The sequence below is a fragment of the Haliotis rufescens genome, unplaced genomic scaffold (genome assembly GCF_023055435.1).
Source record: "Haliotis rufescens isolate VD_foot unplaced genomic scaffold, xgHalRufe1.0.p SCAF_9, whole genome shotgun sequence".
In the NCBI taxonomy this organism is placed as follows: domain Eukaryota; kingdom Metazoa; phylum Mollusca; class Gastropoda; order Lepetellida; family Haliotidae; genus Haliotis; species Haliotis rufescens.
The window spans coordinates 12,563,245-12,589,687 of record NW_025964383.1 but is presented as its reverse complement, the minus strand read 5'-3'; the positions used below and the strand labels follow the sequence as shown (position 1 = coordinate 12,589,687).

General features: G+C 44.7%; 1 protein-coding gene across 1 annotated transcript in view; it reads right to left on the bottom strand.

The window, feature by feature from the left end:
* The window catches only part of LOC124112473 (matrix metalloproteinase-16-like), a 92,223-nt gene that overhangs the window by 11,378 nt on the left and 54,402 nt on the right, over positions 1 to 26,443 (bottom strand). Inside the window, exons 3-8 of the mRNA XM_048390876.1 lie at positions 19,322 to 19,429; positions 5,532 to 5,632; positions 3,793 to 3,997; positions 3,345 to 3,503; positions 2,339 to 2,479; positions 1,511 to 1,647 (exon numbers count right to left, since the gene is read on the bottom strand). Of these exons, the coding sequence (XP_048246833.1) occupies positions 1,511 to 1,647; positions 2,339 to 2,479; positions 3,345 to 3,503; positions 3,793 to 3,997; positions 5,532 to 5,632; positions 19,322 to 19,429 (851 nt within the window). The remainder of the gene's footprint in view (positions 1 to 1,510; positions 1,648 to 2,338; positions 2,480 to 3,344; positions 3,504 to 3,792; positions 3,998 to 5,531; positions 5,633 to 19,321; positions 19,430 to 26,443) is intronic.

The window sequence follows — 26,443 nt, the reverse complement described above, 5'->3', positions numbered from 1 at the left end:
TACGAATCATTGTTAGATAAATGTAATTGCTATTTTAAGGGGGCACGGGTGGCCCAGTCGTCTTAGGCGCCGCGATTTGCTGTGCAGAGTTGCGTCCCTTGGGCACGCCAGAAACCTATGATTGTGGGTTCGAATCCCGGTTCGCCCCGATTATGTTTCTAGGTTTGTCAGCACCATACCCGTGTTCGTGGGTTTCACCGAAGTGGTAAACGTCTGAGACCTGCATCACTTCGGGCTTTCCTCCCACATTAAGTTGACACGCCGCGATATGACTGTAATACTGTTAAAAGCGGCGTTAAACCCAACTCACTCACTCACTATTGCTATTTTACGACGTGTTCTAAACTTTGTCAAAAAAGTATTACAGGGTCCACTTTATGATGAGTCTCGGATGGCCACAATGGCGACTTTGTGTCTCTTTTGATGGAGATCAGTAGAGGGCCATGCTCCATGGTGAAGCGTCCATCTCAAGTCGCATTCGGAACCAACTCGAGTTATTCCGGGACAAGCCGAATAGCGACTCGTGTCCCTCTCGTGGCCATTCCTTTTCGACTGAGTTTCGTCTAAGGGCAAACGGGCATAGCTAAAAGAATTGTCAACTCGTTGCGTAATGGTCGCGTCTATTCCCCCGATGCTATTGAGAACACATCGGGACTCACAGTATTATACAGGATGATTGAACACCTTTAACTGTATCTTGGCTATGTTTTTAAATGCAGATATATGTAACATAAAAAAAATATTCCTGAGGGATTCTTTGACCGCATTCTGCTTCTGGTTAGTCTTTTTCGCACATGACATTAATCGATACGGGGACGAGTCTTTTTGCAGGTTACGGAAAGGGGCGAGTGGTGACGAATGCTCCAGTCGCGATCTCAGTATTAAAGTGCCCTTTTTGAAATTCGGACATTGTCTCTGTGTAATAAGTTGGTTGGTTGGTTTGTTGTTTTACGCCGCACTCAGCAATATTCCAGCTATATGACGGCGGTCTGTAAATAATCGAGTCTGGACCAGACAATCCAGTTATTGACCTCATGAGCATCGATTCACGCAATTGGGATCGATGACATGCATCAACCAAGTCAACGCGCCTGACCACCCGATCCCGTTAGTCGCCTTTTACGACAAGCATAGTCGCCTTTTATGGCAAGCATGGGTTGCTGAAGACCTATAATTCTACCCCTGATCTTCACGGGTCCTGTGTAATAAGATTAATCATTAACTGCTAAAATGAAATGCATCATATAATTTGAGTCAGCAATCAAAGAGAGGTTTTGAATGATCTAAATCAAGCATGCGAGGGTTGAAACATTGGTCCGAGCATGACAAAGACTATTTTTGGTTTGCCTGCTCAAGACTCGAACTCATAATTCCGGCTTCAGCTGCTGCCCTCCTCTGTCCCAGGACTTCATCTACATCCTGTTAGTATGTACGTGGGTGTGGCCAAATGTCGTCACCAAAACGTCTTGGTAAATACAAAGAGTCGAGAATATCACGTATTTCTTCTCACCTTAAAGAGAAAGGTGTAGCCATTGTCCCAGTGTAGGGCGGCATCTATTGGCCCTGACACCTCCACCCAGTCCCAGGAGATTTCCCTGGGGAACCCGGGCTCAATCCCCTTCCCGTTCAACCGGTAGTAGTACCGCCCTGGAACAAGCATGGTCAAACATAGTTAGATACCGTTCAACCGGTAGTAGTACCGCCCTGGAACAAGCATGGTCAAACATAGTTAGATACCGTTTAACCAATAGTAGCCCTACTCTGAGACAAGCATGGTCATACATGGTCAGAAACACGTTCAACCCATAGTAGCCTTACTCAGAGTTCGGAGAGCGGATTAATATATGAAGTGAGTGAGTATGGTTTTACGCCGCTTTTAGCAATATTTCAGCAACATCACGACGGGGGACACCAGAAATGGGCTTCACACATTGTACCCATGTCGGGAATCGAACCCGGGTCTTCGGCGTGACGAGCTAACGCTTTAACCACTAGGCTACCCGACGCCCCTAATAAATGTAAAGCAGTGATGTCACTTTATGGTGTTGTTATCAACTGTACTTGGTCTGACAATTGCATAGTAAGTACTTATCTCTTAATGGAGTCTTATTCACGCCAGATAAAGAGATGTGTTTGCTCCAGAAAGATATGTCTGGCATAAATAACCAAATGCGTCTGGAGTAAATAACCATTGTGGTTACGAGTCCCGAATACGCATACATTGCTGAGGAGAAATGTTCCCTCAGGTCAACGCCGGTAATTTATTATAGATTTCGCTGACAGAAAACGACCATGCCATTAAAAGATCATAAGTGAGCTCAAAATCAAAGTCTCTTACCTTTAAAAACGTACGTAAAACCGTCCGCGTTTTGTGTAATGGCGTCGATGGATGGATCTCGACATATACTGGGAATGGTGATCTTTGGACCCTCGGTGGGGCGTGGCTGTTCGGGGATGGGCTTCACTTCGTTGCGGGGACCTGAAACACATTTGTATGTCTGATTGGGTATGGAATGACGGTGTGTGTTGGGGCGTGGCCTCTCGGGGATGGGCTTCACTTCGTTGCGGGGACCTGAAACACATTTGTATGTCTGATTGGGTATGGAATGACGGTGTGTGTTGGGGCGTGGCCTCTCGGGGATGGGCTTCACTTCGTTGCGGGGACCTGAAACATATTTGTACGTGTCTGATTGGGTATGGAATGAGTGTAAGTGTGTGGGGGCGTGGTCCCTGGGGGAATGGTTTCACTTCGTTGCGGGGACCTGAAACACATTTGTATGTCTGATTGGGTGTGGAATGAGGGTGTGTGTGGGGGCGTGGCCTCTCGGGGATGGGCTTCACTTCGTTGCGGGGACCTGAAACACATTTTTATGAGTCTGAATGGGTGTGCAATAAGGGTCTGTGTGGGGGCGTGGCCTCTCGGGGATGGGTTTCACTTCGTTGCGGAGACCTGAGACACAGTTATATGTGTATGATTGGGTGTGGGATGAGGGTGTTTGGGGGCGTGGTCGCTCAGGGATGGGTTTCACTTCATTGCGGGGACCTGAGACACAGTTATATGTGTATGATTGGGTGTGGGATGAGGGTGTTTGGAGGGCGTGGTCCCTGGGGGAATTGTTTCACTTCGTTGCCGGGATCTGAAACACAGTTATAGGTGTATGATTGGGTGTGGAATGAGGGTGTTTGGGGGCGTGGTCGCTGGGGGAATGGTTTCACTCCGTTGCCGGGACCTGAAATACAGTTATAGGTGTATGATTGGGTGTTGAAAAGTGTGTGTGTGTTTGTGGTCGCTTCCACTTTGTTGCGGGTACCCTAAACTTGTATAAAGCGGACACTTGACTTACCGTACAGCTCCTGTATTGCAGCCACGTCGTCGGGGTCCAGGCTAAATGATCTCTGGTAGCCCCGATAGAATGGAGCCATTAAAGCGGTACTGACGTCAGAGTGTGCGAGACCCAACGAGTGGCCAAACTCATGTGCCGCCACCTGGAAGAGGTTGATTCCTGAAATAAAGGGGAGATAACCGTTTAGAGGTCATTTCAGCTGTCTTGTATTTCCTGTTTTCTAAAAGTTCGTGTTCCCGTCGTTTTGAGGAACCAATACATCTAACTGAATATATACCGATGTTTATGCAGAAAATTGATACCGGTATTACATAACCTGAGAATCCGCTGATATTAATTCGGCATCTTTTGGCGTATCAATATATTCAATAACACCAAAATTCATATATTACATTTCCAAGCACTAAATGTATTGTGTACTTCTAGGTAACGTCATCACTCCACATACCATCCGGTACAGAGATGGTCCAAGGCTCATCCAGGTCAAAATGGGCGTCGCCTCCATATTGGGGGAAGAACGCATGCGCGAGGGTTCTGCCCCGCCCATCAAAAGGATTGCCGTCACCATGGGAACGACTGACAAATTTGACTTCAATATCAGCAGGCCCATGGCTTCGTCTTGTAAATCGGAGCGGCGTCACTTTGCTCCACACCTGAAACAGAAAGGCAGAGTTGATAACATAATGGTGAGGTGAGGTGAAATGGGGTTTAACGTCGCGTCCAAGATTATTGCACTTATATAGCGACGTGCATACACGTGTATGTGTGTGTGTGTGGCTGCTTGTACTAGTCTGGACTGATGCCGATTTATAGTGCTAGCACACTGAGATACCATGCCGTAGTTTAACATGAATACCCCACTCAGACACAGTATACTGACTCCGAGCCGAACGGTCCTTGTTTTAGTCCCTTAATGCCGAGCGCCAGACAGGGTAACAACAAGTACCATTTTTTAACGTCTTTGGGTATGACGCGGCTGGGGATCGAACCCCGGACCTTCCGCTCTCCGGGCGGACGCTCTACCATTAGACCACGGAGGCGGTCTGATAACATAATGGCTTTATTATGAACAACTGGTTTTATTTAATAGGACTGGTAATTTGTTTAACTCGCCCTGCTTCGAAGAGAGATGTGGACGAGACGTACACTATAGGGACTGCAAATAATTGAAGTAGGCCGTTTAAACCACACTTATCTCGTCTAGTAACTCAAGTTGTATGATGGAGTTTGATATAACAATAACTGATTCATCTCTTTAAAGTAAAACAACATCTCTGTTTCACGTGACATTTATTGTATTGCGTGGTTGAAGACGGGAGCTGGTCACCAGACCGAGGAGATGAAGCCCGATATACTCGTCTGTAGCATCATTAAATCTGCATGGTATCTAGAAGCGAATCAGCAGTCTGCTGGAGACTGTACGGGGTAATATGTCGGGAAAGTTGTTTGTATCAGTGCTCTTTGTGTGATGGAATAATGTGTCCTCGGACCTCTTGATGTGTATTTAATCCGTAGTGAGGGGAAAGAGACTCCGAGCCGACCAGTGCTTGTTTTATCCCCGTCATGCCCAGCGTCAGAAACGGTAACAGGTACCTTTTTAACGCCGGGAGTTACATTTATATTCACAAAGGCAGTGTTTCAGCTTTTGAATTTTGTTAACGTCTTTTGGGATGACGTTGCCGTGGATCGAACCCACGATCTTCCGGTCTCCGGACAGGCTCTCTGTCCACTAGGCCACGGACGCTGTCACGTCGGTAATATAGCCACTGAGCTGTAAATGTGCCCCCCTATAGGACGACTGCTACAACAAAGTTATCATTAAAACGCCAGCATTCTCAGTCCGACACAGCGACACTGTAGTCATAACAACAGCAACCAACTGCGTTCGACATCGAGACATTGTAGACATAACAACAGGAGCCACCTGAGCTCGACACTGTTATATTGTAGACATTACAACAACAACCAGCTGAGTTCGACACCAAGACATTGTAGACATTACGACAACTAGCTGAGTTCGACGTCGAGACATTGTAGACACAACAACAGGAGCCAGCTGAGTTCGAAACCGAGATATAGCAAACACTTAAAAAGAAGCATGTATGAAAGTTTGATGTTACCTGAGAAACGGACACTTTGGGCTAACACTCTGACATCGTCATACCTTCCCTGGGACACGTGACTTACCTTTAACGCTCTGTCAACTTCCATCACAGTTTGCCCCTTGGACAGTTCCCGGCTGAACATGGTGATCCTGTACGTCAAGTCGGTCTTGGCCCACTTGCTTCCTGGAGAGGAGACCAACACATGGTAAACACAACGGGGAGCATGTGGCTTCACTGTCAGTATTGGGGAGGAGACCAACACATGGTAAACACAATGGGGACAGGTGGCTTCACTGTCAGTATTGGGGAGGAGACCAACACATGGTAAACACAATGGGGACAGGTGGCTTCACTGTCAGTATTGGGGAGGAGACCAACACATGGTAAACACAATGGGGAACATGTGGCTTCACTGTCAGTATTGGGGAGGAGACCAACACATGGTAAACACAATGGGGAACATGTGGCTTCACTGTCAGTGTCGGGGAGGAGACCAACACACGGTAAACACGATGGGGAACATGTGGCTTCACTGTCAGTGTCGGGGAGGAGACCAACACATGGTAAACACAACGGGGAACATGTGGCTTCACTGTCAGTATTGGGGAGGAGACCAACACATGGTAAACACAATGGGGACAGGTGGCTTTAGTGTCAGTATTGGGGAGGTGACAAACACATTGTAAACACAACGGGGAGCATGTGGCTTCACTGTCAGTATTGGGGAGGAGACCAACACATGGTAAACACAATGCGGAACATGTGGCTTCACTGTCAGTATTGGGGAGGAGACCAACACATGGTAAACACAACGGGGAACATGTGGCTTCACTGTCAGTGTCGGGGAGGAGACCAACACATGGTAAACACAACGGGGAACATGTGGCTTCACTGTCAGTATTGGGGAGGAGACCAACACATGGTAAACACAACGGGGAACATGTGGCTTCACTGTCAGTGTCGGGGAGGAGACCAACAAATGGTAAACACAATGGGAACATGTGGCTTCACTGTCAGTATTGGGGAGGAGACCAACACATGGTAAACACAACGGGGAACATGTGGCTTCACTGTCAGTGTCGGGGAGGAGACCAACAAATGGTAAACACAATGGGAACATGTGGCTTCACTGTCAGTGTCGGGGAGGAGACCAACACATGGTAAACACAACGGGGAGCATGTGGCTTCACTGTCAGTGTCGGGGAGGAGACAAACAAATGGTAAACACAATGGGAACATGTGGCTTCACTGTCAGTATTGGGGAGGAGACCAACACATGGTAAACACAACGGGGAACATGTGGCTTCACTGTCAGTATTGGGGAGGAAACCAACACATGGTAAACACAACGGGGAACATGTGGCTTCACTGTCAGTATTGGGGAGGAGACCAACACATGGTAAACACAATGGGGAACATGTGGCTTCACTGTCAATATTGGGGAGGAGACCAACACATGGTAAACACAACGGGGAACATGTGGCTTCACTGTCAGTATTGGGGAGGAGACCAACACATGGTAAACACAACGGGGAGCATGTGGCTTCACTGTCAATATTGGGGAGGAAACCAACACATGGTAAACACAGTGGGGAACATGTGGCTTTACTGTCAATATTGGGGATGAAACCAACACATGGTAAACACAATGGGGAGCATGTGGCTTCACTGTCAGTATTGGGGAGGAGACCAACACATGGTAAACACAACGGGGAACATGTGGCTTCACTGTCAGTATGGGGGAGGAGATCAACACATGGTAAACACAATGGGGAACATGTGGCTTCCTTGTCAGTATTGGGGAGGAGACCAACACATGGTAAACACAACGGGGAACATGTGGCTTCACTGTCAGTATTGGGGAGGAGACCAACACATGGTAAACACAACGGGGAGCATGTGGCTTCACTGTCAGTGTCGGGGAGGAGACCAACAAATGGTAAACACAATGGGAACATGTGGCTTCACTGTCAGTATTGGGGAGGAGACCAACACATGGTAAACACAACGGGGAGCATGTGGCTTCACTGTCAGTGTCGGGGAGGAGACCAACACATGGTAAACACAATGGGGAACATGTGGCTTCACTGTCAGTATTGGGGAGGAGACCAACACATGGTAAACACAACGGGGAGCATGTGGCTTCACTGTCAGTGTCGGGGAGGAGACCAACAAATGGTAAACACAATGGGAACATGTGGCTTCACTGTCAGTATTGGGGAGGAGACCAACACATGGTAAACACAACGGGGAGCATGTGGCTTCACTGTCAGTGTCGGGGAGGAGACCAACACATGGTAAACACAATGGGAACATGTGGCTTCACTGTCAGTATTGGGGAGGAGACCAACAAATGGTAAACACAATGGGGACAGGTGGCTTCACTGTCAGTGTCGGGGAGGAGACCAACAAATGGTAAACACAACGGGGAGCATGTGGCTTCACTGTCAGTATTGGGGAGGAGACCAACACATGGTAAACACAACGGGGAGCATGTGGCTTCACTGTCAGTGTCGGGGAGGAGACCAACACATGGTAAACACAACGGGGAGCATGTGGCTTCACTGTCAGTATCGGGGAGGAGACCAAAACATGGTAAACACAATGGGGAACATGTGGCTTCACTGTCAGTATGGGGGAGGAGACCAACACATGGTAAACACAACGGGGAACATGTGGCTTCACTGTCAGTGTCGGGGAGGAGACCAACACACGGTAAACACGATGGGGAACATGTGGCTTCACTGTCAGTATTGGGGAGGAGAAAGTATCCATGCATGGTATCTCGCGGGCCAATCACTATACAACTGGCATACGATCGTACACGTACAAGCAGCCACACACACACACACATGTATGTGTCAACGATCATCATTGAATTAGTTCCATCCGGACAAATATTGTAAATGTACCGTGGATAAAGTTTCTTAATAAAACTGTTCAATTAGAACAATTCCCCTCTGCAGGTCGCACATAATCTTGAACATTGTAGTGTATTGCTATTGTGAGTAGTGTTACAGTTAGTAGTTTGAGCTACCTCGCGCTATGACGTAGTGAATGACGTCATCACATGTACTGCTGCAAGACTAAGAATAAACGTGTGAAATGGCGAGTGGTGACGAATGCTCCAGTCGCGATCTCAGTATTAAAGTGCCCTTTTTGAAATTCGGACATTGTCTCTGTGTAATAAGTTGGTTGGTTGGTTTATTGTTTAACGCCGCACCCAGCTATATGACGGCGTTCTGTAAATAATCGAGTCTGGACCAGACAATCCAGTGATTAATATCATGAGCATCGATCCACGTAATTGGGATCGATGACATGCATCAACCAAGTCAGCGAGCCTGACCATCCGATCCCGTTAGTCGCCTCTTACGACAAACATAGTCGCCTTTTAGGGCAGGCATGGGTTGCTGAAGACTTTTTCTACCCCGGATCTTCACGGGTCACGTGTGTAATGAGTCCTGATGTCTTCGTGGTTGAAGATTTATACAGAGATAGCCTTCAATGTGACACCACGCGGAGAAACATCACAAACACGACATCAACCCATTTCACCCCACTTCGTCTACTGATGCGGCGTTAAGCAAGATTCACTCCTGCCTCCGGCGCTGCTTCTGGAGTGATGTATTTGCAAAGGTGGACTAATTAGGACTATGGGAATTGCAGACAACAAGTCTAGGGCTTAGCCAGTACATGAGCAACGTCAAGATTAACACGATGTCCATATAGTCCAGGCTAATAAATAATCAAACAGCTTCAGTCTCTCAAAGCCCAGCTGCTACGATCTGTTTATTTCGTAGTGTCTAAACATAGGGCCAATACATCGAGACACCAATCAAATCAAATCTCGTATCATTTGGTACATAATTCAAGAAACTCGGGAGGTTTCAAGTTCTTCCAATCAGCAGGTCACGAATGAGGTCATCCGTAAGTAGTGCGTTATAGTCCTCGTCTGCTGGTGATTATCAAACATTCATGTCACACCACACACTACCAGGAATGAATATTTAAAAGAAATAAAGCAAGTTCGACCATGAATTTGGAAATTACTCGATTCTGATTAGTCAATCAGAGGTTGTCAAATCACAATAAGTCCCCTGTGATTAATACAGCCGATTTGACGGCCGCATCACCGCGGAAGCTAATATTCATAGAACTTTTTTCAGTCATCGTCGGTAGGCATATTTAAATAAGTATATCTACAATTATAGGCTACAAAATGCAAAGTTGTGTTTACTACAATAGTCAACGGTTGTGTGGCAACCCATTTTGGGCAGAAAACACGATAGAAATCTACAAAGATAATGTATTTTAAGTTTTGGGGAAAACAGGGAACATGGAATTTGGCGCTTTTATTCGACTGTGACTTCATATTTTTGCGTCACAATGAGTGATATGACGTCATGATGGTGATGTGCGGTGTAGAACGAATGCTTTGCAAAGCTTGCTTAGTTTTCTTCAAGAGTGCCGACCTCGTTAGCTAACGAAGTTGCTTATATGCTTTCAAAGCCTGTCATATGTTCGAGTGAAGTATTACTGTGTAAACAAACAGCTTGAGCATGTACAGCGCCATTTTTTGTTTAAAGACTTGTCGGTGATTCTGTAATTCTGATCGACAACACACTCAAAACACTGGACTCAACACATGCCGCTTCACTCAGTATATTTGCTAACACCAAAGAGTTCGCGTTTTATTTAGTCATTGTGTTTTCAATGCGGCGCGTTCGGTTTCAAAAGTTAATTTTAGCGTGGTAAAATCTACAGGTAACATAGCTCTTTGCTGAAAACACAGTAGGTCTACTCCTAAATAAACCATGCATAGAGGTAGCAAATCAACACCTTGTTCATAATAAGCATCATTATTCAACCTTTCTTTCAGGACATATTGGTTCTAAGGTTTGAGTTAATGCCGCTTTGAACAATATATATCACGGCGTGTCGTTTGTATATACAGTGATGCTCACTATAAGGACGAGGTAGCATAAGGGCCTTTTTTGGCCCATTGAAAATGTTTTTAACTTGTTATAAACTTGAAATCTTTTTACACTGAAACTTATAAGGGAACAATGAAACATCTAGGGAAATATGATTTTCTGTCAGTAGCGCGTATACGAATTCAATACATGTCTGAATCAAATTTTGAGGTTAGTTTGTGTGCATTGTTTCCAAAGCGTATTTGGCCGACAAGGCTGGGAACCCATGATAACATATCATTTTACTGTGTCATAAAAAGTGTTTCCTTATTCATTTCCATCAGTAAAGCCAACTCCCCTTTCTTTCCCACACTTGCAAGTTTTGGACTTCTGACAAAATAAAATCCATAAGAATGGCTAAAATGAGTGAAAAAGGCCGATAAGTTCGTCACTCAAAATGAATGTTTTGCCATATATTTGGAGGTGAGGTGAGGTGAAATGGGGGACTGATGCCGATTTATAGTGCTAGCTCACTGAGTCACCATGCCGCAGTTTAACATGAATACCCCACTCAGACACAGTATACTGACTCCGAGCCGACCAGTCCTTGTTTTAGCCCCTTAATGCCGAGCGCCAGACAGGGTAACAACAAGTACCATCTTTTAACGTCTTTTGGTATGACGCGGTCGCGGATCTCTCCGGGCGGACGCTCTACTACTAGACCACGGAGGCGGTCATACATTTGGACAGCTGTATCTACATTTGCAAAGAAAGTCAGTTTGGGTCAAAGACCTGCTAATGTTCAAACATTAGAAAATCGCTTCCTGGAAACATGTATAGTCAGGCTTTTTGACAGAACGCATCCTCAGATATACATTACATCTTTTTAAGTCCCAAATATGAAACGAACCAAGTCAAATTCCCATGCATGTTAACACATAACTTTCATAACGATTTGAAAAGGCTTCCCCCCATTTCTTCAATTATGCAGATCTCGTGGGCCGAAAAGAGCCCTTGTCATGCCTTGTTTTTTCCGTATCAATGAATCATGACGATACTATAATGCCCCTAAAGTTTATATAGAGAAATTACACCACGAGTGGATGTCAGATACCATTTATCTTACAACGAGTGGTTACACAACGTATCTAAAGAGCGAAAGGGTTAGAAACGTTTTTGAAACGAGTTGTAAGATAAATGGTATATGACAGGCACGAGCGCATTAATCTGTTTCTTACACCCCCTAAAATCGCGCCAATTTAGCATCGAATCGATGCATAATTTTTCTTCTCTTATGACCGCAGTGGCGCAGTGATACAAGGGTCATGAGTGTCATCATCCGGCTGACTGTTTACTACTCATACCAAGTGTGACCCTCTACAACAATGTTTCCGCCATCTCTCTCTATCTTATAGGCGATGATGATAATGCTAACTATACAGGATGAAAGAAAACGTATTAACACTCTGAAACCATAAAGTTTTGACACAGACGTTGGTGAATCACGAGTTACTTATCAGTAGATTTCAATCTAGAAAGTAGTCCGTCATCATCTGACTTTTGGTCAACACCATGGAGTAGAAATCACGGACTTGAAATTCGATTTCACACATATGTTTGATACCAGGTGTTTCAAATGTGTGTGTGTGTGTGTGTGTGTGTGTGTGTGTGTGTGTGTGTGTGTGTGTGTGTGTGTGTGTGTGTGTGTGTGTGTGTGTGTGTGTGTGTGTGTATATGAGTGAGTGTTTGTATTGGTGTGTGTTTTATTATATACTACAGTGTGAAAGACTGAGTTTTCTGAAGTTGAGAAAGGTGATAAGTGTGTGTAAGAAATAGAAGTTCGATGGCTCAATGGCGTTCCTAAAACCAGGAAATATGAGTGTATTGAACGCGTGGTTTGTCTTTTCTTTGTTTGTTGTTTAACGCCGCTTCCTGCAATATTCCAGCTGTATGACGGCGGTCTGTAAATAATCGAGTCTGGACCAGACAATCCAGTGATTGACATCATAAGCATCGATCTACTCAGTTGGGATACGATGACGTGTAACAACCACGTCAGCGAGCCTGACCACCTGATCCCGTTAGTCGCCTCTTACAACAAACATGTGTTGCTAAAGACCTATTCCTACCCGGTTCTTCACGGGTCAAATCGTTTAGTAGACGGGCTAACGGACTCACAAGGTTTCGCTGTATAAAGATATCCATTGGAGAGGCTAGTTGGGCAGTGGGGGGCACAATCTAACTGATACAGATTACGTCATTCAAAACTACACTCGTCCAGTTTTAGGTCAATTTGAAGAATAAAAACCAGGCACCCGCACCTTTCAACAAGAAAGGCTCACTCGCAAAAAAAATCGAAATTTTCGACATTACCACAAAGGTCCAGTCCAGTGTATGCGGTAGCTGGGAACGACTGTCTCTTTGAGACACATGGGTGATGATATGCATAGTTCATCCACACCACGTGTATAAGTACAATGTTCAAACCTCAGCAAGAACATATGTTGTTTCTTCTCAAACCTCAGACTTCAACCTTCAATTGATCCTGACTGATCTTGTCTCGCGAGATACGACGAGAGTAGATTGAACATGGCGTAGCAGGAGTTTCAATATTTGATGTTTGTACTGACAGACTGGCTGAGAGTTATTTCCTATGAGATGAGAGCAGTCAGGCAAAACCCGTGTGTATTGCTGTCGTCGTGAACGGCAATCTCAGGAAACACGTCTACAGTGAGGCGTCTCGTTTTAGTTTGATTTGCGGTTCCTTGAAATTCCTGTCGATGATTAATTACTTCAACGCAGGAAATATATTTTTTATATGTCTCCCCACGATGGTGTTATTCGTACTGTATCCCCGTCACGACACATGACGTCATCACTAGTTTGATGACGACACTGCTTCTGACGTCAAAGTAGTGGTATGTGATATACTCTGACTGTTAACCTTCACAGGCAGCTTGGGTTGTATACTCCCCTGGGAGCTGAGAATGAATATCGAGTGCACACAGATTTATTTTGCTTTGAACATGATACCCAGCATGACAAATGCACAATACAAATGGATTATTAGGGCTCCAAGCCGAAAGGCTGTAGAGCCCTCTTGTAATAGTTCGATTCATCATCATCATCATCATCATCATCATCATCATCAGCAGCAGCAGCATTATTGTTATTATTATTATTAGTAGTAACCATATCAGTTAATTGTCAAAGAGTATGGGGGATTTTGCTTTACTCATATTATTCATTTGTGTTAGCAAAGTGCGAACATTGGCCACGATGAGGTGACAACAAAGTGACGTCAAGTCATACGGTATGTCGTCATGATGTCCATTTAGGCCCCTGCAGCAGGCTGAAATCATTGCTGTGAGCCTAGGCTGAGGTCACTCCCCTCTACGAGGCCCAAAACACTCACTCCAGGTTAAATCATTCATTTACATTTTTACAGTATTCTACTACTGCTGCTCTGTTTTAGCCTGCAGTTCTGAAACGTTCCGATGTTCACGTGACCATCTCCTTACCTGGAAAGGTAGTAGGTGACTGTCGACATCCATTATTATTTGTAGACAGCTGTGCTTGAAAAGATCTCCGCATATTACTTTTGAATTAACACTTGACTTCACTCTCTCTTCACAAATGTGAAAGTACGTGTATGTTTTATTTTACCCTAAAAACAGTCAGATCTCAAATACTTACTGTACTGTTTCACCAACTGTTTCTAATCATAACAAACACATCAGGTTTATGTCTAACTTCGAAGCATGAAAAGAATAAGATGCATTTATGCAATGGGGTATACCCCTATCAAATACATATAGATGTTATTTCTCAATGAACTTATTTTCGAGAATATAAGTTGATTTGGATTTCATAATATAGAAATCAGAGCATATCATAATTGAACACTGTTTGTTCAGTACATAAGATGTAAAATCCACACACTTCTGCTGTGTTTACCCTTTTACCTGGTACTGTCTGCAGTTACCATCTTCTGCTGATTCCTGTTTCACTAATGGAACGCGCACATGTTTAAAACTATATTTTGTAGCTATAAAAACTTTCAACACCCTATATTGTACTTGTGCATGGTGTTATAATGAGTGATGAGAAATTAGTCTGTCACTGCCTATTATAAACCCAAAGAGATCCTACATGAGATCATAAAGAGATCCCCAACATGACGAACTCTCTTGATATAATGTAGTGGGCTAAATCAGACTGGTTTCAGCTGTTGTGTATCCCTGCGCTAATGCGAGCTAATATCACCCATTCTAGGGCTTCCCTGGGAGGAGTTCAACGTGTTCCTTTCATCCAACTTCCCTATTTTGGTCTGAGTACATACTTCCCCAGGGGTGACAAATGCTCGCCTCTCCCTGTTGGTTCCATGTACTGCCACCTGCCTGGGGGTCAGGGGATGTAACTCTGGCTGCACATGGCGCCCAACCCAGCCCGCTGGCTCACAGGTGGGGCACAGCAACAACAGCCTGCTGGCTCACAGGTGGGGCACAGCAACAACAGCCCGCTGGCTCACAGGTGGGGCACAGCAACAACAGCCCTCTGTGTCCATGAAGTGCCACTGGTGTGTGGAGCTCTGTCGCATCACGTTCCCCTCAGTGCGTTCCTTGAGGGTGAGGTAAAGCACCTATGACCCTCAGCCCGGGTGTGTGTGTGTGAGTGCGTGCATGCGTGCATGCGTCCATGCGTGTGTGTGTGTGTGTGTGTGTGTGTGTGTGCGTGTGTGTGTGCGTGCGTGTGTGCGTGCGTGCGTGCGTGCGTGCGTGTGTGTGTGTGTGTGTGTGTGTGTGTGTGTGTGTGTGTGTGTGTGTGTGTGTGTGTGTGTGTGTGTGTGTTTGAAGGTGGGTGAGTTGGTCGGTGGGTAGATGGGTGGTAGGCTGTGCAGGGAGCATTGAAAACACGTGGGGAACATTACCGTGACGTACAGAGCTACAAGCCTATGGCCATGATAGAGAAAGATGATCATTGACAATCAAGAAATGAATAAAAGATTTCAAAACCTGAAAGTGGAGCGAAGGGGAAAGGGGCACACTACTCAAGCACTCGTAGCGAACACAAACAGAGGTAGGAATGTCATAGAAACGAAAGTTGTCTGAAAATGGAGGATGCGCCCTCTGGTACCAAACCTGCACTGTACATAGAAGGTTCTTGACCACTGGGTCACCCCTGCCCCCAACACCACCTAGCAGGGACAAAAGGGTAATCTCGGCTACCCGACCCTCCACGCAGGGAAAATGACGTGTTGCGTGATGCATGTGATTGATTGATCCATGAAACTACAGACACAGATTGTGAGGCGAGCGGTAAACACATTCCCCTTTTTCTGATGTCTTCAGTGTTGCTGGCGGAATCCCACTGTCGTCTTTGAAGATCCCAGTCATCCACTAACGGCTGTGTTGTATGCCAGCGTTATACTATCACGTATGCAAACGTTGCCATCACATATGCAGGAGATGCCATCACGCATGTCGGGGTGATTCAAGGGAAAAGAGATTGACATGCTTGTTTGATCATTTCCAGAACAAAGGCTGTGAGCAATACTTTGATATCACCCATACAATTATTATTTATAAGCCAGGTCCCAGGTGAGACATGCTCTTTCACGATGGACGTCATCTACACGATGGACGTCATCTGTGTACTATCTTACAGCCAGGCCACTTAACCGTCGTCTATCGATAAACTACTCCAAAGACGAAAACACCATCTAAACGCCAAGGCCATCCATCCAAGTACCATCTACAAATGTATAAGATAAGCCATCCATTCAAGTGCTATATATAAGCCAGACCACCAACCTAAGTACCATCTATAGGCCAGGCCACAATCCAAGTACCATCTGTAAGCCAGACCACCATCCAAGTACCATCTAAAAGCCAGACCACCAACCCAAACGTCATCTAAAAGCCAGGACACCAACCCAAGTACCATCTATAAGCCAGACCACCAACCCAAGTACCATCTATAAGCCAAACCACTAACCCAAGTACCATCTATAAGCCAGACCACTAACCCAAGTACCATCTATAAGCCAGACCGCTACCAAAGTACCACCTATAAGCCAGACCGCCACCCAAGTACCATCTATAAGACAGGTCACCATCCAAGTACCATCTACAAGCCAGACCACTAACCAAACTACCATATATAAGCCAGGGCATCCATCCAAATACAATCTATAAGCCAGGGCATCCATCCAAGTACCATCTATAAGCCAGACCACCAACCCAAGTACCATCTATAAGCCAGACCGCCAACCCAAGTACCATCTATAAGCCAGACCGCCTATCCAAGTACCATCTATAAGCCAGACCGCCATCCAAGTACCATTTATAAGCCAGACTACCAACCCATGAACCATTAATAAGCCAGACTACCAACCCAAGTACCATCTATAAGCCAGACCGCCTATCCAAGTACCATCTATAAGCCAGACCGCCTATCCAAGTACCATCTATAAGCCAGATCTCCATCCGAGTACAATCTAAAGTATATTTCTTGTGTCTCACGCTGTGAAATCTCATGAATGTTGCTAAAGGCAGTGAAAACCCCTACTCACTCACTGACTCATACACCCAGAAATCGAAGTACCACCCATAAGCTCGGTATAAGATGTGAAACAAAGCTGGTATATGTGCACATGGTCTAAACACTAGGACACAAAATACACGTGTTTGAATGGTTCGCAGGTGCAAAAATAGGGCCAAGAAGGTCACGTGACCTGGATGTTATCCATATAGCCTCGAGATTTACTCTCCAGGAAATAAGAATAATTTGACGGCATTTTGAATCCATTCCCAATGACTGTACCCAATGCTACATGGACGAATGAAATCCATATGTATTTTTTGCCTTAGCCTAGAGCAAGTCACCATCGGGTGCTCGTTAAGAATTGTTCCCTGTAGCGGCTTGTGTCATTCACAGTTTCACATTTCCTCCCTCGTATAATGCTGCGCTCAAATAGTTCCTATTTAGGATTTGGTCTCTCGAATCTGACATTGCCTCACACAAACAAGGTGCACGATTGCTTGTGAAATGGATAATTAAAGGAAATGCTTGGTGGTTTTGTCGGAGAAGTACAAGTTTAACTTTTCTAAAATTGCATAAATATATAATGGCATTTTTTCGAGACAGGATCTTGTTCCCATTATATTAGCTCTGGTAGATGCATGGAGGCTATTCCGACAGCTCTACAGCAAACTTCCACCGTATCTGGTGGCGGAACATGAACTGATGAGGCTGTTTTAGGAGTGTAGCAATTATGTTGGCTTCAGCATTAACGGACCATTCAGGTGCCAACGTCAACGTCTTTTGACAAGGTCATCACTGGTGGCTGAATGTGCTGCCTTTACAGAATCAGCGACGGGTTGAACTTCTGACAACGTCATGATTACTAGTACATCCGCGGTTAGCGTTAACAGTCGAATACATGCTGAATGTTTCCTGTGCTATTATCATCGTTGTGTACAGTTTAATGAGATACCAACGTCATCCGTGACAGATGAATCAGTTACAACGTCGTCCTTGACAGATGAATCTGTTACGTCATCCGTTAAAGATAAATCTGTTACAACGTCATCCTTGACAGATGAATCTGTTACAACGTCATCCTTGACAGATGAATCTGTTACCAACGTCATCCTTGACAGATGAATCTGTTACAACGTCATCCTTGACAGATGAATCTGTTATCAACGTCATCCTTGACAGATGAATCTGTTACAAAGTCATCCGTGACAGATGAATCTGTTACAACGTCATCCGTGACAGATGAATCTGTTACAAAGTCATCCTTGACAGATGAATCTGCTACAACGTCATCCTTGACAGATGAATAGGTTACCAACGTCATCCGTGACAGATGAATCTGTTACAACGTCATCCGTGACAGATGAATATGTTACCAACGTCATCCGTGACAGATGAATCTGTTACAACGTCATCCGTGACAGAGGAATCCGTTACCAACGTCATCCGTGACAGATTAACAAGAACTGGTCGGCTCGAAGTCAGTATACTGTGTCTGAGTGGGATATTCATGTTAAACTACGGCATGGTATCTCAGTTGGCTAGCACTATATTATATGTGCAATAATCTTGAACGCGACGTTAATCCCCATTTCACCTCACCTCATGCAAAGTTAAACATGAGTCCGACAGTGTTCGACGAAATGCACGACACAACGCAGTGATTGGAAACACAAGAAGCCAACGGATTTAACATAGAGTTGGAAAATGTTTTCAAAGGAACTTAAATCATTAACGGAAACATTGAAAGGCCATTCCTCTCATCACATTTTGTTCTGCTAGGCGATCGATGTGAGAAGGAAGTGCTTCAGACAATGGGTACTCCTCGCTACGTCACTTCCGCCCAGTTATGCCGACATAGCATAAATGCACGTCATTAAGGCAGCTTGCTGCACGTAAAAGTTCTAGAAATGTTTTTTACAGCCCCACTGATCTGGACGGCAGCTGTACACAAAGCTAAACAAAGACTCTCTGGTCTCTATCGGGCACCCAACCACTCCCATCTAACGGCACAGTAAACGATGTTGAAAGACAGTGATGTTAACCGTAAAGGATGTTGACCGTAAAGGATGTTGACTGTAAAGGGGCATTAACTGCAAATGATGTCAAAACTGTATACGAGGTATACAACTTATAGTGTTCACTGTAAAAGATGTTAAATGTAAAGAATATTATCTGTAAATAAGGTAACATTTTAAGGATGTTAGAACCATAAAGGATACTATTCGGGATGTTAACTGTATATGACATTAACACTGCAAAGTAACTGTAAATGATGTTAAAACTCTAACTGATGTTAACTGAAAGTGATATTAACTGCTGAAGATTTTTAAGCAGTAAAAGTTGTTAACGTAAAGGAATTTAGCTTGTTGGATCTTAAAGTTTAAAAGTTGTTGACTGTAAAGAATTTTACCTTGTAACGTATACCGCTTCCTCCTCGCGCCTCGGCTCATGTCGTCTTTGTCGCTGTTACCACAGCGTGGAAGACTCATTGTATCCTTTGTCTCCTTGTCCATCACACCTGCAACAACAAACACACGTGGTCACACCTTCAAAAAGCAATAAACACGTGGTTACCCCTTTTAACAAGCAACAGTCACGTGGTCACACCAACAACAAGCACCCACCACACGTGGTTACCCCTTCAACAAACAAAAGTCACGTGGTCACACCAACAACAAGCACCCACCACACGTGGTTGCCCCTTCAACAAACAAAAGTCACGTGGTTACACCGACAACAAGCACCCACCACACGTGGTTGCTCCTTCAACAAACAAAAGTCACGTGGTCACACCAACAACAAGCACCCACCACATGTGGTTGCCCCTTCAACAAACAAAAGTCACGTGGTTACACCGACAACAAACATCCACCGCACCATCTTCCCGAGGCAAGGGAGTTAACTGACTATAAAAGCCCAGTTTCCACCCTTGCCGAACTAGGCTGGTATTATGGAGTTACATTTTGGCTGGACTAACGAGTCTATGCATGGTCCAATCAAAATCGCGCAACGAAATGGAAATCCTGTTTGAAAACTGTCATGTATATTTCGGTCGATTGCAAGATTTGTAAAGTATGTTCACCGCCAACTCGTTGTCAACACATATTTTTCTAATCTTTTCATGTTTTTAAGCAAGGTGCTCACGTGATTTGATGCATGTAAGACCCGTTTCATGACAATATAGATCTTGATTATCGATCAGATCGTCATCACTGGGCGCCGCCATTTTGTTTGAAGCAAATGTTAGTGATTCCGGAGGTGGAATCTGATTGGTCCATAGGGGAGGCATAGAAGGGACATAACTCGTAATAGCCACTGGTGGCGCTACGATCGAGCCCAGAAATACCAGCCTAGTTCGGCAAGGGTGGAAACTGGACTTTTAAAGTAAGTAAACTCCCATGATTGTGACTGATGTGTCTGTGAGGGAATGATTGTGACTGATGTGTCTGTGGGGGCATGATTGTGACTGATGTGTGTCCCATCAGTCTGTGGGGGCATGATTGTGACTGATGTGTGTCCCATCAGTCTGTGGGGGCATGAGTGTGACAGCTGTGTGTCCCATCAGTCTGTGGGGGCATGATTGTGACTGATGTGTGAGAGAAAACGATTGGGTTTAAATGTTACTTCGCATTAGCTGTTTCTTCAGCCATATAGAGGAGAGTACGTAAGATTGTGTAAATGTTCATGTGAGTGTGAAAATATGTAAGTTATTGAGAATGTGATATGTGAGTGAGTGAGTGAGTATGGTTTTACGCCGCTTTTAGCAATATTCCAGCAATATCACGTCGGGGGACACCAGAAACCGCGTCTTCGGCGTGACGAGTGAACGCTTTAACCACTAGGCTACCCTACCACCCCGAAAACAATAAGTGTTAATATGAGTGTGAGGATGTGTAAGAGTGAGTGAGTGAGTGAGTATGGTTTTACGCCGCTTTTAGCAATATTCCAGCAATATCACGGCGGGGGACACCAGAAATGGGCTTCACACTTTGTACCCATGTCGGGAATCGAACCCGGGTCTTCGGCGTGACGAGCGAACACTTTAACCACAAGGCTACCCGACCGCCCCCAGAGGATGTGTAAGAATGTTAGTGAGTGTTAGAGTATGTTTTACACAGCACAACATCAAAATCACGACGGAAAATCCCGAAACGTGGTTTCGCTACCCTATAAAACTTCGAAGCAGCGAGAACAATTAACCAATAGGTCACCACACCGCCCCTAATGCGAGAGAGACGAACACTTGACTCTAATGATGGCGCATCTTCTGTTGACTTGAGGTCAACATTTACCCTAATTATAAGCCACAACGCAAACGACTTCACTCACCGCACCGGCTGCGTCTCTAACTGCACTGCAACATCGTCCAAGAAGAAACGTCTTCAAAAGACAACAAACACGAAAGCTAATTTAAGAATTCTGTTGTAAAACAGCTATAATTTCAAGCTTACAACTCCCAGTGTTTGTCCTTAATCCCTGTTCGCCTCTACACAGACAGTGAATGAGTAGACTAGGAGCAGCACTAATGGGCCGTGTATTACATAACATCCCATTCCACGACAAGACGGCTCCCAGGGCCGTGGTAGACGATGCTGTGGTAAGGAAACTAAGCAGTGAGAACGTTAATTATAACCGAGGCAGTTTTTGTTGTTCGTCAGGATCAATATTTGTGGTGAACACTTCAACTACACTGTAGCCCCGAGGCGTCAATGTGGATTGTCAGATTCATTAATGTACATCTCCTTACGAGGATCTGTAGACTCACACGTTAATGTTCAGGGTGGTATTGAGATGGGAAGCTTAATATTTGATTTGGCCAGTATCAGTGAAAGCGAGGAGGTTTCATATTTAACTGCTTGGTCTTGTCGTTACGATTGGTGTTAAGGTTGGCTGAAAGGATGGTGTTAAGGCTTGTTTTACGGATGGCGTTACGATTGGTGGTAAGGTTGGCTGAAAGGATGGTGTTAATATAAGGCTGATATTACGGATGGCCTTACGATTGGTGTTAAGACTCATTATAAGAACATACTGCTGTGTCTCCTTTGCAAGAACTATTCCTATCAAGCTTCCAGTATCAAACAACGTGCGATTTGAATCGTAAATGTCGGACATGGTCAGATATTATCTTGATATTATCAGCCATTTTAACGTTATCTGAACTTTATCAGACACCATTAGGACATTATCAGGCATCTTCTGGACATTATATGACATAATATGGGCATTATCATACACCATCCGCACTCTTTCAGACACTTTCTGTACATTATCAGACACCTTCCAAACTCTTTCAGACACTTTTTGTACATTATCAGACACCTTCTGCACTCTTTCTGTATATTATGAGACACCTTCTGCACTCTTTCAGACACTTTCTGTACATTATCAGACACCTTCCATACTCTTTCAGACACTTTCTGTACATTATCAGACACCTTCCATACTCTTTCAGACACTTTCTGTACATTATCAGACACCTTCCAAACTCTTTCAGACACTTTCTGTACATTATCAGACACCTTCTGCACTCTTTCAGACACTTTCTGTACATTATCAGACACCTTCCATACTCTTTCGGACACTTTCTGTACATTATTAGACACCTTCTGCACTCTTTCAGACACTTTCTGTACATTATCAGACACCTTCCATACTCTTTCAGACACTTTCTGTACATTATCAGACACCTTCCATACTCTTTCAAACACTTTCTGTATATAATGAGACACCTCCTGCACTCTTTCAGACACTTTCTGTACATTATCAGACACCTTCCATACTCTTTCTGACACTTTCTGTATATTATGAGACACCTTCTGCACTCTTTCAGACACTTTCGTACATTATCAGACACCTTCTGCACTCTTTCAGACACTTTCTGTACATTATCAGACTCCTTCCATACTCTTTCAGACACTTTCTGTACATTATCAGACACCTTCCATACACTTTCAGACACTTTCTGTACATTATCAGACACCTTCCATACTCTTTCGGACACTTTCTGTACATTATAAAACACCTTCCGCACTCTTTCAGACATTTTCTGTACATTATCAGACACCTTCCATACTCTTTCGGACACTTTCTGTACATCATCAGACACCTTCCATATTCTTTCGGACACTTTCTGTAGATTATCAAACACCTTCCGCACTCTTTCAGACACTTTCTGTACATTATCAGACACCTTCCATACTCTTTCAGAAACTTTCTGTACATTATCAGACACCTTCTGTACATTATCAAACACCTTTCGCAGTCTTTCAGACACTTTCTGTACATTATCAGACACCTTTCGCACGCTTCGAGACACTTTCTGTACATTATCAGAGACGTTCTGGACATTATCAGACTTTCTGTACATTATCAGACACCTTCCACACTCTTTCAGACACTTTCTGTACATTATCAGACTCTTTCTGAACATTATCAGACACTTTCTGTTCATTATCAGACACCTTCCGCACTCCTTCAGACACTTACTGTACATTATCAGTGACTTTCTGAACATTATCAGACACCTGTACATGATCAGACACCTGTACATTATCCACCATTAAACATCACTCAGACATTATATGAACATCATCCACCATAAACTCATACACAATCAAGACATTATCCGTACATCATCAGAAATAAACAAGACATCAGTCAGACATCAATCAAATATCAATCAGACATAAATGAAATGTCAGTAAGACATCAATCAGACACCAGAAAGACATCAATCACACCAGAAAGACATCAATCAGACACCAGAAAGGCATCAATCAGACATCAGAAAGACATCAATCAGACATCAGACTTCAGTCTTCATCAGGGCTTGTAGGTGTTTCTCCTGTAGACTTACTGGTGAACCGTCTCCAGTTTGGGGCGTATTACTATGACGAGTGAGCAGTGAGAGGTGATGCGCGACAAGCAGCAAGCCGCTGCACTACCTCTGACGTAGACACACAACATCTGTAAACATTACAAGTCACGCTGTATGCCGTTTGAAGGACAACTTTGAAATTTAATTCTTTACAACTTGAAATTAAATAAAAATTCTGAAACCTGTGCATCTAGCGAGTTTCCATCTCCGAGGGATCGTAAGAAATGTATGAATTGAAATCAATAAAAATTAGTTTTATCTCATCCCGATCAAAGTTCGGGGAAGACGGAAGTGGAGATACATGTAAGCGTGGATGAAAGATTAGGAGGGACGGTAATTGGAAAACTTCCCCAGTCCCGCAGGAGTTACTCTGTACTTTAATTTGAATTAAACTTTTTGTCAGAGTACAAGAGGAAGTCTCTTTATTTATTTCACAAGGATATCTTCAGTCGTTAGTTCAGAAGCATAGAGTAGGAAGAAGTGGTTTGGAATTGAGGCATGTTATTGTCAGTACCCACTCCTCCGTGAGGTCGTTTCCAAAGGATGCTCAGACATCTGTCTGTGGTTCGGCAATATATACAATGTGTAAGTTGTTTGATCGCATTGTCTTTGAAAAGCCACGTGGGTCCGAAGCCATATGTTGAGAGGTAGGGGATGGAAACGAAGAAGATGGGGATGGGGGATGTGTGTTTGGTTGTGGTGGTGGGGATGGGGGTGGTGTAGTGTGAAAATCTTGGGTTAATGCAACATCTGGTTCACCTGCCAAGCAATGGGGATGCTCACCACAGCATGTGCTAATTGTGTCTACAACTAAACAGTTATTTGGGTCTCAAGCTTGGTTTTGCAAGCAGTGGCATCTGCGGAGACAGCTGTTGGTGAGCGTCTTAAGTCGATTGATGCTTCTGGCATTTCTTGTTCAGTAAATGTTCTAACTCTCTCTGCGTGTCTAGAAGAAAATCGCTGATTCGACAAATTAAACAGCTTTGTCGCGTGAAGGAACTGTATCGATAGTAGGTGTCACTGTCACTTGCTGTGGATGACGCACATTAATGAAGTGTCTGTTAGAAAAAAACCCCGTTTTTTAGGTGTTCACTGATGGTCGACAGGTGTTTACCGACGGACGATAGGTGTTCATTGACGGACGATAGGTGTTCATTGAATGACGATAGGTGTCCACTGACGGACGATAGTGTTCACCGAAGGACGATAGGTGTTCACTGACGGACGATAGGTGTTCACTGACGGACGATAGGTGTTTATTGACGGACGATAGGTGTCCACTGACGGACGATAGGTGTTCACTGAAGGACGATAGGTGTCCACTGACGGATGATAGGTGTCCACTGACGAACGATAAGTGTTCTTTGAGGGACGATAGGTGTCCACTGACAGACGATAGGTGTCCACTGACGGACGATTCGTGTCCACTGACGGACGATAGGTGTTCACTGACGGACGGTATGCATCCACTGACGGACAATAGGTCAGGGAATATCTAGAGATGGCTTCTCTAGCACATATACAGGGAATATCTAGAGATGGCTTCTCCAGCACACCGGTAGGGAATATCTAGAGATGGCTTCTCTAGCACACCGGTAGGGAATATCTAGAGATGGCTTCTCTAGCACACCGGTAGGGAATATCTAGAGATGGCTTCTCTAGCACGCCGGTAGGGAACATCTAGAGATGGCTTCTCCAGCACACCGGTAGGGAATATCTAGAGATGGCTTCTCTAGCACGCCGGTAGGGAACATCTAGAGATGGCTTCTCCAGCACACCGGTAGGGAATATCTAGAGATGGCTTCTCTAGCACACCGGTAGGGAATATCTAGAGATGGCTTCTCCACCACACCGGTTGGGAATATCTAGAGATGGTTTCTCTAGCACGCCGGTAGGGAACATCTAGAGATGGCTTCTCTAGCACATATACAGGGAATATCTAGAGATGGCTTCTCTAGCACACCGGTAGGGAATATCTAGAGATGGCTTCTCTAGCACACCGGTAGGGAATATCTAGAGAAGGCTTCTCTAGCACATATACAGGGAATATCTAGAGATGGCTTCTCCAGCACACCGGTAGGGAATATCTCGAGATGGCTTCTCTAGCACACCGGTAGGGAATATCTAGAGATGGCTTCTCTAGCACACCGGTAGGAAACATCTAGAGATGGCTTCTCTAGCACGCCGGTAGGGAACATCTAGAGATGGCTTCTCTAGCACACCGGTAGGGAATATCTAGAGATGGCTTCTCTAGCACACCGGTAGGGAATATCTAGAGATGGCTTCTCTAGCACACCGGTAGGAAACATCTAGAGATGACTTCTCTAGCACGCCGGTAGGGAACATCTAGAGATGGCTTCTCCAGCACACCGGTAGGGAACATCTGGAGATGGCTTCTCTAGCACACCGGTAGGAAACATCTAGAGATGTCTTCTCTCACAGAAAGGCAGGGAACATCTAGAGATGGCTTCTCTAGCACACCGGTAGGGAACATCTAGAGATGGCTTCTCTAGCACGCCGGTAGGGAACATCTAGAGATGGCTTCTCTAGCACGCCGGTAGGGAATATCTGGAGATGGCTTCTCTAGCACACCTACAGGGATCATCTAGAGATGGCGTCTCTAACGTCCACATCAGGTGCAACTGACTCCATTCA